At 41.1% G+C, this 15,284-nt stretch overlaps 1 protein-coding gene across 2 annotated transcripts; it reads left to right on the top strand.

Annotated features, from left to right (window-relative positions):
* Positions 1-3,870: 3,870 nt before the first annotated feature.
* LOC101849669 (ribosome-recycling factor, mitochondrial) lies at positions 3,871-15,081 on the top strand. 2 transcript variants are annotated; one of them, XM_035973927.1, is made up of 7 exons: positions 3,871-4,424; positions 6,155-6,452; positions 7,461-7,607; positions 8,602-8,720; positions 11,126-11,217; positions 12,938-13,097; positions 14,521-15,081. In XM_035973927.1, exons 2-7 carry the CDS (start codon positions 6,173-6,175, stop codon positions 14,602-14,604), a joined length of 882 nt encoding a protein of 293 aa, XP_035829820.1. In that variant the 5' UTR covers positions 3,871-4,424; positions 6,155-6,172; the 3' UTR covers positions 14,605-15,081. The 2 variants fall into 2 exon arrangements, with proteins under 2 accessions (XP_035829820.1, XP_005091894.1); XM_005091837.3 differs by having other exon boundaries at positions 3,871-4,556.
* Positions 15,082-15,284: the final 203 nt, after the last annotated feature.

The following is a 15,284-nucleotide window of genomic DNA, read 5'->3' as shown; positions in this document are numbered from 1 at the left end:
TTGTGTGTGTGTGTGTGTGTGTGTGTGTGTGTGTGTTTGTGAGTTTGTCATTCTCGCTCACTCACTCATTCACTCTTTCACTCTCATTCACTCACTTTCACCCCCTCACTCACCCACCCTACGTCCCTGTCTCACTCTCATTCACCTTCACTCGCTTACTCACTCTCACTCGCTCACTTCCCGTATCAATTGCTCCAGGGTTGCCTAAAGGATCGTCCCCTCTCCCTCCTGTGCTTTTCAATGTGTACACTGCACAGGTAACGATGCTTCAGAAGGAATCTGGACATGTCCTGAGCTTGCGGATGACATAATGGCATGCGAGCAAAGAGATGACAGACTACAGATGACAAAGAACATGGAGAAAAGACTTTACTCGGATGCTTACTGGTGCAACCAAAATAAAGCAGTAATCAATCCTTCAAAAGTACAGATACTTTAGTGTTCCCTCGACAACAGGATCGTCCAAGACAATACTCCACCAATCACTTGCAACTATGAGATTATCGACAGACAGTTAGAGCTGAAGTATTTGGGAATCGTCTTCGACAGGTTATTGTCCTTCAACAAGCATGTGGATCACGTGGTTACAAGGCCAAACGAGGTGTGGATGCAATCAAGACCATGGCAGCAGCTCTGATTCCGCAAAGAGTGCTCTTCCTGATGTTGCAGCTGGTCGTCTTGTCTGTCATTGATTAGCTTACAGATTGGGCTGTCTCACGCTGTCCGACACATAGATCGCAAGTTGGATCGAGTGCAGAATGAGACAATGAGAGCAATGCTGGGCTGCACCAAGGACACTTCAATATTGAGCCTGCGCTACTTGCTAGGTTTAAGTGGCATCAGAGTATGCCTTAGGATAGCTCAAACAAATATGTATCTAAGTGTAAAGATCATCCTCTTCACAAAGTACTCCATGACAACTAGAGAGACAGAATCAAAATAGGAAAGTCTTGTATGGCGGAAGCAGAGGATTACCTCCGAAAAATCTGTATACCTGAAAGTCTACCAGTTGGCGAAGAATGGGGACATATGGCGGGAGAACACAGGAACCTCACCAGGGTCAAAATAAGCATGGGCAGTGACAGAAGAAATGTTGCGGCTTCTATCAACGACAGTGATATCAACAAGATTGTAGACAAAAACTCAAAAGCAGGGGATCCTATAATTTACACAGATAGCTCAGTGAAAAAAGATAGCCAGAGAAGTGGATGGGGATTTGTTGCTTTCGCCAACAATGAAGTCATCCACAATGCACCTGGAGCCTGTAGCAAGGCTACATCAAGTACATGTATGTGAATGGAAATTGAAGCCATCACAAATACACTTGAATGGATGACCCAAGATCGCCCCCACACAATCCATGCTGTTCTTATCACTTATTAAAAGGATACCCTCGGAAGGATAGAAAAAGGTTTCCTGAGAACAGAATGGATTCAACTGTTCGAAACAAAGCATATAATACGCTCTCTCACAGGGAATTTTTGCCCTGGCCATGCAGGCGTTAAGTGAAATGAAAAAGCCTACAGACTGGCTGGTGATGCCACCTCAGTTGACAGCACGGTTCAAACAGACATGGTCGAGATCCTGAAATGTCTCTCTTGCCTCCTGATTGAAGAGGAAGATAAGGAGACAGGCCAGTACTGCTGTGAAGAGGATGATGGATTTAGGGATACAAAAAAGAAGCGGAAAATCTGACAACCTTGCAGGAAAGAACAGAAGAACGTTCAACCAGGTATGCGCTGGCACAATCAGTAGAAAGACCCTCAGCGACATTTTTGAGAGAGCAACGGAGGATAAATGGGCGTGTTCTGAATGCAGGGATGTTGTTTTTGAAACAATAAACAATAAACTCACTCACTCTCTCTCTCTCTCTCTCTCTCTCTCTCTCTCTCTCTCTCTCTCATTTCCATGGGAGTGGGGGTAGGGGAAGGACTGGGTTGCTTAAGACATAACAATCTTATTAAACAGTGGCGTCGCGTGGGTTGCAAACAAAATGGTGCATAATTGGAAAGTGAGCAAAAGGGCAATAGGCTTACAACTATTAAAATTGTAATAGCGGTTGGCGGGCGCTCTGGTATGGTCTGTTCTATCTACTGCTTCCTGCGAGTATCTCTCTCTATCTCTCTCTCTCTCGCTCTCTCTCTCTCTCTCTCTCTCTCTCTGTGTGTGTGTGTGTGTGTGTGTGTGTTTGTGTGTGTGTGAGAGAGAGAGGGAGAGAGAGAGAGAAAGAGAGAGAAAGGGGGGAGAGAGAGAGAGAGAGAGAGAGAGAGAGAGAGAGAGAGAGAGAGAGAGAGGGAGAGAGAGAAGAAAGGCAAAGAGAGAGTGAGCGTGATTGATGACCAAACCTTGTCAGTGTCTGATGGATCAGTAAAAAGTTGACAATGGAAACAGTACACTTTCTTCTTGTACAAGCTCACCGTAAGCCAGTCATACTTAATCTTATCATACCACGTACAGGAAAAAGAGCGAACATTGTTTTTGAGCTCAAAATCCAGCGGCTGATGTGGACCAAGCTCTTTTATGCACACTTTCTCGTCTAACTGTAGCCTGCTGAGTGGCGCAAGAAGCAAAGCGTCAACGTGATTCATCTATACACAGCGCCAATAGAAACTGTCCACTTGGAAAGACGCCTGTATTGTGGTTATCCTTTAACATATTATTATAAAAACAAAAATTGACACAGAAATATTTCAAAGTACGTCAAGAAGTGTATTACTATTACCTTTTGTTTCTTGATCATGTCTCTTATAGTGGTACAGTGTTGAGCACAAACTGATGCCCCTTGATTTCAAAATTTCACGTCATTAGCGGGCATTGTAACCCCTTGCAATAAATGCAAGCTTTGCATGTTCTGCGCATTGATCGAGTCAGTTTTTCTGTTCCTTATTTGAATTAATTATTGTGGCAGTCCATTCCATTCTTGAATCGAAGCTTGTCCCAGTCGTTGTACAGTGTTAATGTCGTTTTTGGGAGCTCCCTCTTAGGCACAGTCAGTTCAAGCGTAATTATTGGAAAGATGGCAAACATTGTTCAAGGTCTCCTTGCTCGAAGTTCGAAAGTGATTTAAGGCCGTAGTATCCTTCTATCGTTGATAACTCTTCCAGTGTTTGTATGCAATTGGCGTGCAGCGCTGGTCGTTGTGAGAAAGTGACCTCAAAGATGCCAGAGCAGTATCTGTCTTTTTTCTTAGGCGGAATCGGCCTATGGTCTGCCTGCTCTGGGTTTGTCAGGTGTAACTCCAGTGACTTGGAACCAATCTTTCAGGATATTGATGGTAGGGTGGGAGCAATGAAGCATCTGCGTCACTCTCGGGCCAATAGTACAGCGAGGAGTATTCAAATTGCCCAACAGCGCCCCTGGGGGCTTAACCTTGGCATCTTGAACAGCATTTAAGTCCAACTGGAATATCTATGTAACTAGTTTTTTCGGTTCTAAAATCGTTAATGTGTTGATCTAAACACAGTTTAGACAACTTCAAAATTTCGGCGGAGCAAAACACGTTAATTTGCATGTGGGTCATGTGACCACGTGGTTAATTTTTTTTCAGGAAAAAGATCAGGGCGGAGTCATCGTAAGGTACATTATGGTGAATGATGTGCAAAATTTCACTCTCTAACTCATTTGAACAAGGGCGCAGTTACAAAAAACAAAGTGGAAAATTTATATTGCCGGTGGGTAGGCCTAGGCCTATAGATTTCTGGAGAAAGTAAGTTAGAATCTGCAGGATATCCCGTAATCTACATATATCGATATTTACAACTGTTTCTAGATGAAACCGCATAAAAGCTGTAATGGAGTGAAACAATACTAACAGCTCACTAATAATATTATGCTCACATTCTGAGAAGATTTTAAAGATTTCTAATTACTTCGTGCAGCACCAACAACTGGACTCAATTTGAAGATTTACCGTAACAGGACTTGCGACACAATAGAGGGAGACAACAGTTTTGATACCCCATTCTTCCTTGAGTTAACCGTACTATCATTGAGTTAACGTAAACCAAAGCCAAAGTGTAGTTACTGTAGTCTAGATAGGCTAATGGAAACTTGGATCAAATTTTTTGCTTGAAAGCAAATAAGCTGTCTAATTTTGGGAAAATTCTTCGTTTTTCGAAGGATATAGATCTAGATCCAACGACAATGAAAAAAAAGTTATGAAACTAAAATTAAATTGTATTAATACATAATATAATTACTATTATGCATAAATGGTTTGAATAGTATGATCACGACTCTCAATCGTCGTTGAATTTCTTTACTGCTAAGCACGATTCTAGTTCATAGCAATCATAGACTTAATATTTATTTTTTACATCTCTGTGCTGAGTGTGCTCCTGGCGCCCACGACTTGCACACTTGCACACTAAGTAGTTTCAGGCCCTCTCTCGCCTCTCCAACCAAGCACAACGAAAGGCTGCTGTGTATCTCATTGGGAAACGTTTTTTGAACTTTTTGTGTTTGGCCCCAAAAGGACATTTTAAGAAGCCCCCAAGTTGCAGATTATTATTCATACGTTGCAAATATTCGAGGGAACCGCTGCATTCAAAGTCTTGGTAAATCTAGATCTAGGATCTAGATCTAGAGTCTAGATCTAAAATCTATCTCTAGATATCTAGATCTAATCTAGATCTAGATATAGATCTAGATCTAGAATCTAGAATCTAGACCAGAATGGAGTGTGTGTAGGCTAAGCTAAGTGCCGCCGCTAAGGGTTAGGGCTGGCTAGAATTCTAGATCTAGAGATCAAGAGATAGATTCTAGATCTAGATATATATGTAGAATCTAGATGTAGATCTAGGGGTTGGGTTAGGGTTAGGTCTCTTCTAGGTGATCTTGTAGTTCCGTTCGTTAAAGCCCGTACCATTTGTTTACATCCAGAGAAGAAATCCGGAAGTCTTGCTGATCAAATATAGAATCTAGATCTAGAGAAATCTAGATTTAGATCTATGCAACACAAAGAGCAAGGAATCAACCAAACAGTAAACTGTCCAAACTAAAACATCAAATATAGTAAATTTCAGGGGGGCATGCCCACTTTAACCCCCCTCCACCCCTCAACCCTCCTCCCCCACCTCCACCTCCGTATTTTTATCTGAAACCCCCATAAATAATTCTCTTGACTTTTGGAACTTTAACGAACAAAACTACAAAACACCCTATTTTTTTGTTCGAAGTGTATACACACCCGGTAACCAGGAACAAAGTCACGAAATATACAGTTTACCCGGTAGGGGAACTTTTTTGTAATTTCGGAAAGTTTCAGCGCCCAGACCCGGTAGTGTGTGTGTGAGAGAGAGAGAGAGAGCAGGGGGAAGTGCTAGCAAAATGCATGACATGCCCCAATTGGCTGGAGGGAACGAGAGAAAGATAGAGTAGGAAATAGGTGGGGAGAAAGAAAGACAGAGACAAACAAAGAAAAAGAGAATGTGAGCGATACAAAGAGACAGAGGAGAGAGAGAGAGGGGGGGGGGGGGCGGCGGCAGAGAAATAGACTTTTTATAGAGAGGGTAACTGCTCGATTGAAATTATGACATTGTCTTCAAATTGTGATTTCTCCAACTCCAAAACGGAGGAAAAACGATCATTCCTCGAAAAGATATCCGCAATCTTCATTTGGATCTAGATCTAGATCTAGATTAAAAATGTCTAGATTTAGGCTAGCCTCGAAACAAGATCAATGATTTATGTCTGTCTGTCTAGATCTAGACCTAGGCCATAGATCTTGAAGAACCTAGGTCTACCCTGAGCCAAGAGGGCACTGAAACTTTCCGAAATCACAAAAGAGTTCCCCTGCTGGGTCTGTATACTTTGTGACTTTGTTCCCGGTTACCGGGTCTGTATACACTCCCTTTTTTGTTTGTTGGGGTGGTCGTTCGTTACGGAATTCCTTCCGATCTAGAGATAGATTGAGATATCTATCTAAGTCTCCTCTCCAGTCCAGCCAAGCCCCAACTCCAGATTGTGGTGAGATCTAGAAATCTAGATCAAGATCTTGGCACTGGTTAAGATTTCGAAGTAACTATTTCTCCGAACGCTAGGGAAAATAAACTTGATCTGTTCTCGAGATTTTTGAATTTGTCGTCTTCACTAGTGACTAGTAGGATTTCAGGATTTGATTTTTCTAACTTATGAAATATGTTTTGTCTTTCAGTGTACCGCCACCACTATCATGTCATCTTGTAAGCAACTTTTGAGCCTGAGAGGGAAACTTCTGCGGGCTTCCTTTTTGTCCAGGTGTTCAGTATTAAATTCTGTGGATACCTATTGTTGCAGTCTCACAAATGCTGCTCATGTGAGTTCAGCTAGTACATCATATTTTAACTCTTTGCCATCCGGCCAAAGCTCCATGGGCATGCTGAAGCCAATAGGAGAAAGACGTCTGCTGTTGCAGCCAGCTCCTATGTCATGGTCTGTGATCAGACTTTATGCAAAGAAAGGCAAGGACAAAGGTGGGTACCTTTCTTTTGTTTTTTTTTCTCTTTTCTTTTTAAGTTCCCCTGCAAAATCTCAGGGATAGTCAACTGCTGTTTTTTTCAACCTGCAGTGCAATGGATTTTTATGTATTCACTCTTCTGTTTTTCCTACATTGTAGGCCCCCTTGCCTTCAGGCAGCCACATTTTGATTTTGAATCTCATGTGCTCTCTACGAGGTATTCTTTTACTCTGACTAGAGTAATTTCTGTTTTGATGGGAATTAATTTTGAATTTTGCGAGGGTGACACTCGAAGCCTACTCTTTTTGATTCTAGGACCACCAGGGGATCTTGAACATGTGCAACTTGCACACGAGGGTAGGTGTTTGATGTTATCTACCGTGAGATCTCATGTGTCACGGAAAGGCAGCAGTGAAAAGGGGACAGAAATAGCAGTAGAAAGAGTCTGGAGTAACTGAAAGAGAAGCGCAGAAGAGGCCTGGGAGAGGGGGAGAAAATGATGAAAGCTGTGATGATAGAACAGGACTAAAGTTCAGAAAGGTTGCTCCAAATTTTTAAAAGTTAATAAAAAGTGGATATCTTATCTGTTTTCCGTTTACCGCTGTTTTTGATAAAAATATGTCAAGTCTAAGTGTACTCCACTGTATAAAAACATTAAATGCTGTTACTCTGTACAAAATGTTTATTTCGCGATCTCTGTCTGGCGTATTTTTCTCAGCCTGGATGATCCCTGATAAGCAGGGTTGAAGCAGCCCACCTCCTAAATGTCCATAGTTCACAGCAGCTGTAGTTTGCTGTGGGAAACCAGTGCTCCTAAGTGCTCAATGATAGTGCCTATAGTGTGAGTCAGCGAATTAAATATAGAGCAATCATCCTGACTAATGATTTTCAATCTTCTTTCAATCATCTCTAGCTGTCCTAACAAATGATTTTCCCATTCTTCAAAAAATGATTAGTGACAATAACATGTGTGCAGTGTACAATCTCTGTTTTATTCTTAATTAATTTGTTTATTTTTTGGCAGGGGGTAAAGGCCACAAAAAGGTGAAGCTGACAGCTGAACAGTTAGAAGGTCTGTTGGACGTTGAGCGTGTGCACCATGATCTGAACCATGTGTTGGAAGACCTGAAGGAGAAATTTATACATCAGCTCACGCTCCGCACTTCACAAGGTCAGTAAGTCCTGTATAATGCCAGAATCTGTGTTGGTGTACAGGTTAGGTTCATGGTCCTTTTAAATAGAAGAAATGAGTTTGAATCTCGCTTTATGCATTATGGTGGAAGTTTGTTTCTATTGAATAGCTCATTGGTCTTTACTACAAAATGTTAATAGTGTTCTAGAACTTTTAGTAATGTAAACTGCTGCTTTTAAAAACGAATTTTACTATGTCATATGTATCTTTAGGTGATTCAACCTTTCTGACTTTCAAAGCAAATGCAAAATGTGCTGTGAACAAACATGAAAACAATCCGCTGGAACTTGCTTCCTGTGCACTCCTCATACGACCTTGTCATCGTGGTGAAGTCAGGCGGTCGCACAACTTTAACCAAACTGAAACTTACCAAACGAGGATCTCCATCTGTCAGCTTAGATGTAGTGTGTGTGCGTGTGTGTGTGCGTTTGTGTGTGTGTTTGTGTGTGTGTGTGTGTGTGTGTGTGTGTGTGTGTGTGTGTGTGTGTGTGTGTGTGTGTGTGTGTGTGCCCCTCCCCCTCAGCCGGGGTAGGCCCCAGCAGGCAGGTGGAAACAGCCAACTCTCCGAATGCATCCAAACAGTGCCAATTAGGAGGGAGGGAATAAGAATCGTTTACCACTTTTTAATTGTAAGAAATACAAAAATACAATTTTTGCTGCTTTGGTGTAAAGTTTTTGTTGATGATGGGGATCTGATCTTGGTCACAGTGTCGGGTGTCAGCCCTGGCTTTCACTGAGCTATCTTAACTCTTTCTGTACCCAGCACCGATAGATGTCTGTATCCAGCACCTGTATATCACGGTCCTTCTTTACCCTTTGTAGCTCTGCTGATCAATCTTGGTACTTGAAGATTTAATTTAATTTGTGGTTGTGTTTTATGTGGTCCTTTTTTAAGTGTGGAAGTTGTAAAGCACATAGAGCATGCTGTTGTGTGGATATGCGCAATATGAATTATTTCTTTTTTTCTTCCTAGGTGTGTTTGATAAGCTGATTGTGAAAACGCCGGATGGGAACTTTCCTCTCATCCAGCTGGGTCAGGTGGTCCAAAAGTCTCCGCAGATGATCCTGGTCAACCTTGCAGCCAGTCCTCAGGTACGTTGTAGGTGGTTGGAGGGCACCGCTGTTAGGTCTTGACTTCTTCCTGTACTATTTTGTAGTTGTTTCAGTTTGTCGGTGTTGGTGGTTGGCTAGTGATCTGATGTGGTTTGTTCCTTTTATGCCTATCAGACATCTATTATCTTTATCTCTCTTCCTTCTTTTCTTCATATTTTGCTCGGGGCACTTATATGACATGTTTGTCTTGCAAGTGCTGTAGAACTGACTAATGCTTAACTAAAAAATCGGGATGGCTGAAGAGCGCTACCGATAGGTTCTTGATAATTCCGCATTTGTTTTTTGTAACAGCATCTCTTATCTTTGGCACTTGTACGAGGGGCATACCAAGAGTTTTTTACCCGACCATGAAGGAATAAAGGTAGAATGCTGAAATTTGGTACTAACGTTAATCTTTCTCTATGTAGATGCCTCCCACATTTATACATTTTTGCCATCGGTCTACCGCTTCCTTGACCTCATTACAACTTTGAAATTTTTCCTTTTAAATCCTTTTTCAGTTTGGGGAATTAAAAACATGTTGGACTGGGCTAAATCTGGAGAAAAGAGTGGATGTGGCAAAATTTCATAGCCACTTTCTTGCACAGTTTCTGCAGCTTTTTTAAAAGTGTGTGCTGGCGCGTTGTCATGAAACAGCAAAATGCCTTTTCGGATCTTTGCTCTGCGTTTTTTTTTTTTAATAGCCTCTTGTAATTTTTTAGCTGGTTAGAATAATGGTCTCGAGTTATCGTATGTCCATTTTCAAGATAGTCTGTCCTAATCACTCCTTCTAGGTCCCCAAAAAACTGACAGCATTACTTTTCCACTTGATGTCTGCACCTTTGCCTTCTTTGGTGTTGGAGACGAGGACGATTTCCTCTTCCTTGATGCAGATTTTGACTCAGGATGGTAGTGGTGGACCCATATTTCATCCTTGGTTACAGGTCTTTAAAAAAATTTAGTTTCATCCTTTTCATTCAGACCAAGTGATTCTTGATAACAATCCACACGTTGCACTTTTTGAGGAGGCGTCGACAATCGTGGGACTCATCTCGCAGAAACCTTGGTCGTATTCAAATGTTCATTTAATATTCGTTCAACCGATCCAATGCTAAGCTTAGTTTCTTTGCTCAAACGTTCGACTGTCATCCGCCTATCTGTCAACATAAGTTTCTTGATTTTCAACAAATTCTCTTCTTTTGTTGCTGTCCCTTGGTGACCGTCACTGTGGTCATCTTCAATGTCCATGAATCTGCATTTGAATTTTTACAGCTAAATTTTATCACAGCATAGAATGGGCAATCAGTTACCTACACGACATGCATCTCCGTAAAAATATCCTGTAGTTGCTTGCCTTGCAAGAACAAAAACTTCATTACTGCTCTGTGCTCAAATTTCTCCATTTTTTATGTTAAAACTGGAGAACAACATACCCTCATTCACTTACTGTGCGCTGGTGTTAAAACCAGTGATCGGAAATTCCCCAAAATTCACATGCTATCTAGAAAGATAATTGTTGGCTTTCACCCCGAATTTCAGCTTTCTACCTTTATTCCTTCATGGTCAGGTAAAAAACTTTTGGTATGCCCCTCGTATGATATATTTGTGTTGCAAATGCCGTAAAACTGTTACTGAAATCTGGATGGTTGGCAGGTGTCTGGTGTGGTTTTTCCTTCTTTCCTATCCAACATCTGCTGTCCTTATCTCCCCTTCTTCTTTTTTATGTTTGTTACTCTCTTGTAACACCTCTAATCTTCTGGCGCTCATATGACCTTATGCAGTTGCGAGTGCGGTAAAACCTCTACTAAAACTAAAACTAAACTCTCCTCTTTCTTTTTTTAATGTTTGTAACTCTGTTGTAAAACCTCTTACTTTTGGCACTTATATTATATGACTTTATAATTGTGTTGCAAGTGCTGTAAAACTATGACTCTTATTAAAACTGAAAGCTAGTGAAAGGAGCCCTGGTGGTGTCCGGGCACAACACAGACCCAACCGCAACAGGACGGCCACAGTTTGTTGTTGTTGTGGGCACTTATCCGCTACTCTATGTAGGATTCCGTCATACATCTCTTTTTAAAATGGCGTGTATGGCAGAGTCTTACATGAAGCAATCTTTATGTACTGTAATTTCCCGTTTGAGTGTCATTCTGTGTTAATTTGTGTGTGTGTGTGTGTGAGAGAGAGAGATGCCTTAAACGTCCAATGTGCAGTATAGCATGTATATAAAGAAACATGCACATAGCAAACAGATTTTCAGGTCCTAAACTTTTTGTTACACATGTATGTTTTGTATTAAAAACACACACACGTAGCAAACTTATACATATTATGTACGTGAGAGACTGTATATTTCTTGCTTTAAGCCTCTAAATATAACCTTATTGTGATTTTCTATTCCCCAGTACGTCCAGCATGTGAAAGAAGCCCTGGCATCGTCCGGGCTCAACATCAACCCACAGCAGGACGGCCTCACTTTGTTTATTCCCTTGCCCACGTGAGTGACTCCAAGTTGCCTCTGTGGCAGATTAGTGGCATAGCTTCCAACCATTACATTAAAAAATGTATTTAGTACGTTTTCTAGGATCTGAGTACACAGGTCCGTTTTTGTGTCGGAAAAGTCGTACTCTGTTTTCTAGTATTGCTCCTCATGGACTTGCCTATGGTGAAGAAAAATTATGAGCTTTCAAAACAGAATTTGTAAAAAATAAAGAGAATGAAGCCCAATATGTCAATTGGAAAGACGTGTACTAGACATTTTGTGACATTTCTGTCCGGTTTTGGAAACTTGGCTGCTATTTGACGATGTCTTGCTTTGACATTTTAATTCTTTTTCTGAAAATTTATCAGCACACAAAATGAACCTCTTCTGATTTAAATTATGAGAGAAGACACAAAAGTTAGCTGGCAGTACTTTTCTTCTTCTGCGCCTGCCAGCTTTTGATATTTATATTTTTATTGATAATTTGCAATCTGACCCTGCCACTGGTTTAGGAAAAGAAAAAAAAAAGTTCACCCATTTCTTATAGTTACCTAGTTAGAACTGAACTGATTCAGCCCACAGATAATTTTGACTCCAGATGCAAATAATTTGTGACCGCTTTGTGACCTCATGGGTGGTCTCACAAAAAGTTAATAAAGAAATATCTAAATTTGATAAAAACGCTCTATATGACATATAGAAATGTTCAGATTAAAAAGTACTGTTCAATGACACCAGAAAAAAAGGATAAAAAGAAGAGCAGGGTGAAATTGATGTGAAGAAAGGAAGCTATAGATGAGAGCCACTCCAACCGGCTCCGCACCAAAACACAAGAGACAGTCGGCCACTGTGATAGAAGCTGCGGGTTAAATCAGTTAATACTAGCGTGATGTTGTTATGTTGTGCAATGTATGGTACTGGCAAATGTTGTTTTTTGTTACAAATACAGTCTCACCTTTTATGTTCAAATGTAACTCTCATACCACATCTAATCATGGGAGTGGGTGGTTGGCGGGTGCTCTGGTGTGATTTGCTCCTTCTTTCCTATCAAACATCTGTTGTCCTTATCTCTTGGGTGAGACAATTGCTTGTACCCAAACCACTCTCCTCTCCTACCTTTGCAGAGTTTTTTTTTTCTTGTTTTTTTCTTGTCATAATGAATGACAATGTCCAAGGAGTCCACCTGTTCTATAAAAGTAGTCAATTTTTTTCCTCAACAATAGGTAGTCCGTCTTGGAGAATTTCGATTGCAATTGCGTAAGTTAAAGATCCCTTGGTGGTCCAAAATCGATATGAGTAGGCTTCGGCTGCCACCCGAACAAAGTTAAAAAATGTCCTTCCTACTGAAAATGTTTAGTGTGTCCCACGCACTCATATGACTTTATGCAGTTGCAAGTGCCATAAAACACTTGTTCCAAAAAAAACCCTCATCTAATCTTTAGCATTTATATGACCGAAGTGTGTTGCAAGTGCTGTAAAACTTCCTGTTGGTCACTGGTGGGTGCTCAGATGTGGTTTGCTCCTTTCTTATCAGACATATATTGTTCTTATCTCTCCTCTTTCTTTTTTGTGTTTGTTGCTCTCCTGTAACACCTCTATCTTTTGCACTTATGTGACCTGATTTTGTTGCCAATCCCGTAAAACCAGTATTAAAATGTAGTAAACAATAAAAAGGAAGCTTCTCAACCGCTGGGGATTATGACAAAGATGTCTGTCTCGTATGTTTTCCTGACAGGGTGACAAAAGAACACCGACAGTCCCTCGCTAAGAACGCCAAAGGGCTGAGTGAACAGTCCAAGAAGCATCTGCGAGATGTCTACTCTAAGTACTCCAAGAAGATCAAGTCTTCTAAGGCAGGCCATTCATCTGACGACTTGATAGCAGCCGATGATATGGTAGGTTACTGGTCTTGTATCTGGTGTGGTAGGCTGGTGGTGTTGTGATATGATATGGTAGGTACTCTGATGTGGTAGGCTTTTGTTGTTTTCTGATATGATAGAGAAGATCGCTCAGAGCAGAGACAGACAGCGAGCCCTTCTTGGCGGCCTTTACGTAATGCCAGGGTATGTTTTTTTTTCCTTTTAAATGTAGGTGTTTTTTACGCCCCCATCGACACAAAATTTAGATCTTGTAGGAGGCAGGCTTCTGACTCTGCCTGTTCAGGGCCAACCCGAATTGCGACGAATACAACATGCCAGGGGAAAGACTGAGGTACTCGATAAAAATGTTCTCACTCACAACTCGGGAATAGAACTAAGGATCCCTCCCCCTCATGTAACCACTACACCATAAACACCACTATTACTTGGGTGAAAGAGGCAAATGGTGAAGGGTGCTAAAAAATACCCCCCCCTACCCCACGAGTGGGTTGAGACAGTCACTGATAGGCCCTACTTTGATTTTTTCCTTCTGTTGTGTCTGTCTGTTTTTCTATTCCCCTGCACTAAATAATCATTATCTCGTTCAATGCTTGTGACGAGAATTCTCACTTCGTTTGGTTTGCGCCTGTGTGCGTTTGACAAATATTCTCCCTAAACTTCTATTGTCTCTTTACAACACTAAAAAATTCAGTGAAAGGTTCGCTCTGCCTTTGTCTATAGCCACTTGAGTAAAGGAAAGAAGTCTTGATATGTGTCACGATGCGATAGAATCAGGCGCTCGTCAAATTTTGGGTATATGGAGTTATTGGTATGATTTTAAAGCCTGTTTATTTGTCTTGATTTCGATGAAAAAATAGCCGCCTATCTTGAATAGAAGTCGAGATTTTTGCGATTGAAGGAGGTGGGGGTTGCCTGGTTTTAGAGGTAAAATTGGCGAGAAAATTACTACCAACGATTAATGACTTCCAAAGCTTGAGAGTCCTTGGAAATTACAATTTTTTTGTGTGCCTCTTGTCAACTAGTTCCAGTTAAATGTACACATGAATATGTTTTTATATATATGGACATGAAAGGGGTTGAGCAAAAAAACAAACAAAATCAGTAAAAATTTCCAAACGGGTGGAAACATGACTATTTCTTCAATTTTATTATTTTGACAAGCGCCTGATTTCACCATGATGACTCACATATGTTTAAGTTCTTTCATGGCGCCATTTTAATTGAAAACACTAGATATTTTCTTTTTATTGTGTGTATTTCAGTAAGCCCAACCCATTCACTTAGAAATTGCTCAGTATAGCTTTAAATTTTCCCTCAGCATTGAATGAGTTAATGTGTTGATGTGCTTCTCTTTGCTCAAACCTCCTTTCTTCACTCCACCTTTAGAACCGAAGCAAACAAAACCAATCAAGTCCACATTTCTCAATGTTCCCTCCAGGTCAAGGACCTTATGCATCAGACGATTCGCCAAGTGGAGGACATCACTGCGGCCAAACAACAGGAGCTTCTGGGCGGGAAATAATCTTTGACCTTTGACCCCCGTGTTGTACCCCGAGAGGAGGGTGGAGATGTGTTAAGCACGCTGACAAAATGAGTTACACCTTGCAATCCAGGAATGGTGATAGCATCCGAAAATGGATATCAAGGTCAAATTTGTAGATTTTCAAGTAAGGACATTCTCTTCATGCGTAACATGTCTTTCGATCATTTCATACTATTGACAGTGCTTCCGACAAACAAAGCTAAAATGTAAGGAAAATCCTATGCCGAGGGTCTGGGGGCCGAAAAGGCCCCCGGCAGGGTCCAAAAACATTATCCCCGGTAGGGGTTCTGGGGGCAAAACCCTTAACCCATTTCTACCTGAGTTGCCTCCCTGAGCAGACACACCCACCTGGGCTGCCTCCAGCCACATCCACAAATGTGTGTGTTCCTGGTGAAAGGTACCAAATGATGCATTTTGAAGAATCCTGTTTTTTTTTATTTTCATGTAGAGGGATCATTTCTGAACAATATGCTTTTTGAATTTTTAAGATAATTTCAGTAATTTTTTGGAGATATGGGTGATTTTGTAAGGCAGGGTACGGAAACAAAGTTTTAAGAAAAACAGGCTTTTTAAAAAAGTTTCGCCTTTGTTTCTGCTTCAAATAGATAGATCTTCTCTTCGATACGACCTGACAACACTTTTGCTACTAACAAACCAAC

The sequence above is a fragment of the Aplysia californica genome, unplaced genomic scaffold (assembly GCF_000002075.1).
Source record: "Aplysia californica isolate F4 #8 unplaced genomic scaffold, AplCal3.0 scaffold00036, whole genome shotgun sequence".
NCBI classification, from domain to species: domain Eukaryota; kingdom Metazoa; phylum Mollusca; class Gastropoda; order Aplysiida; family Aplysiidae; genus Aplysia; species Aplysia californica.
The sequence above is the reverse complement of the archived record's forward strand: the minus strand, read 5'-3'. Positions and strand labels throughout refer to the sequence as shown.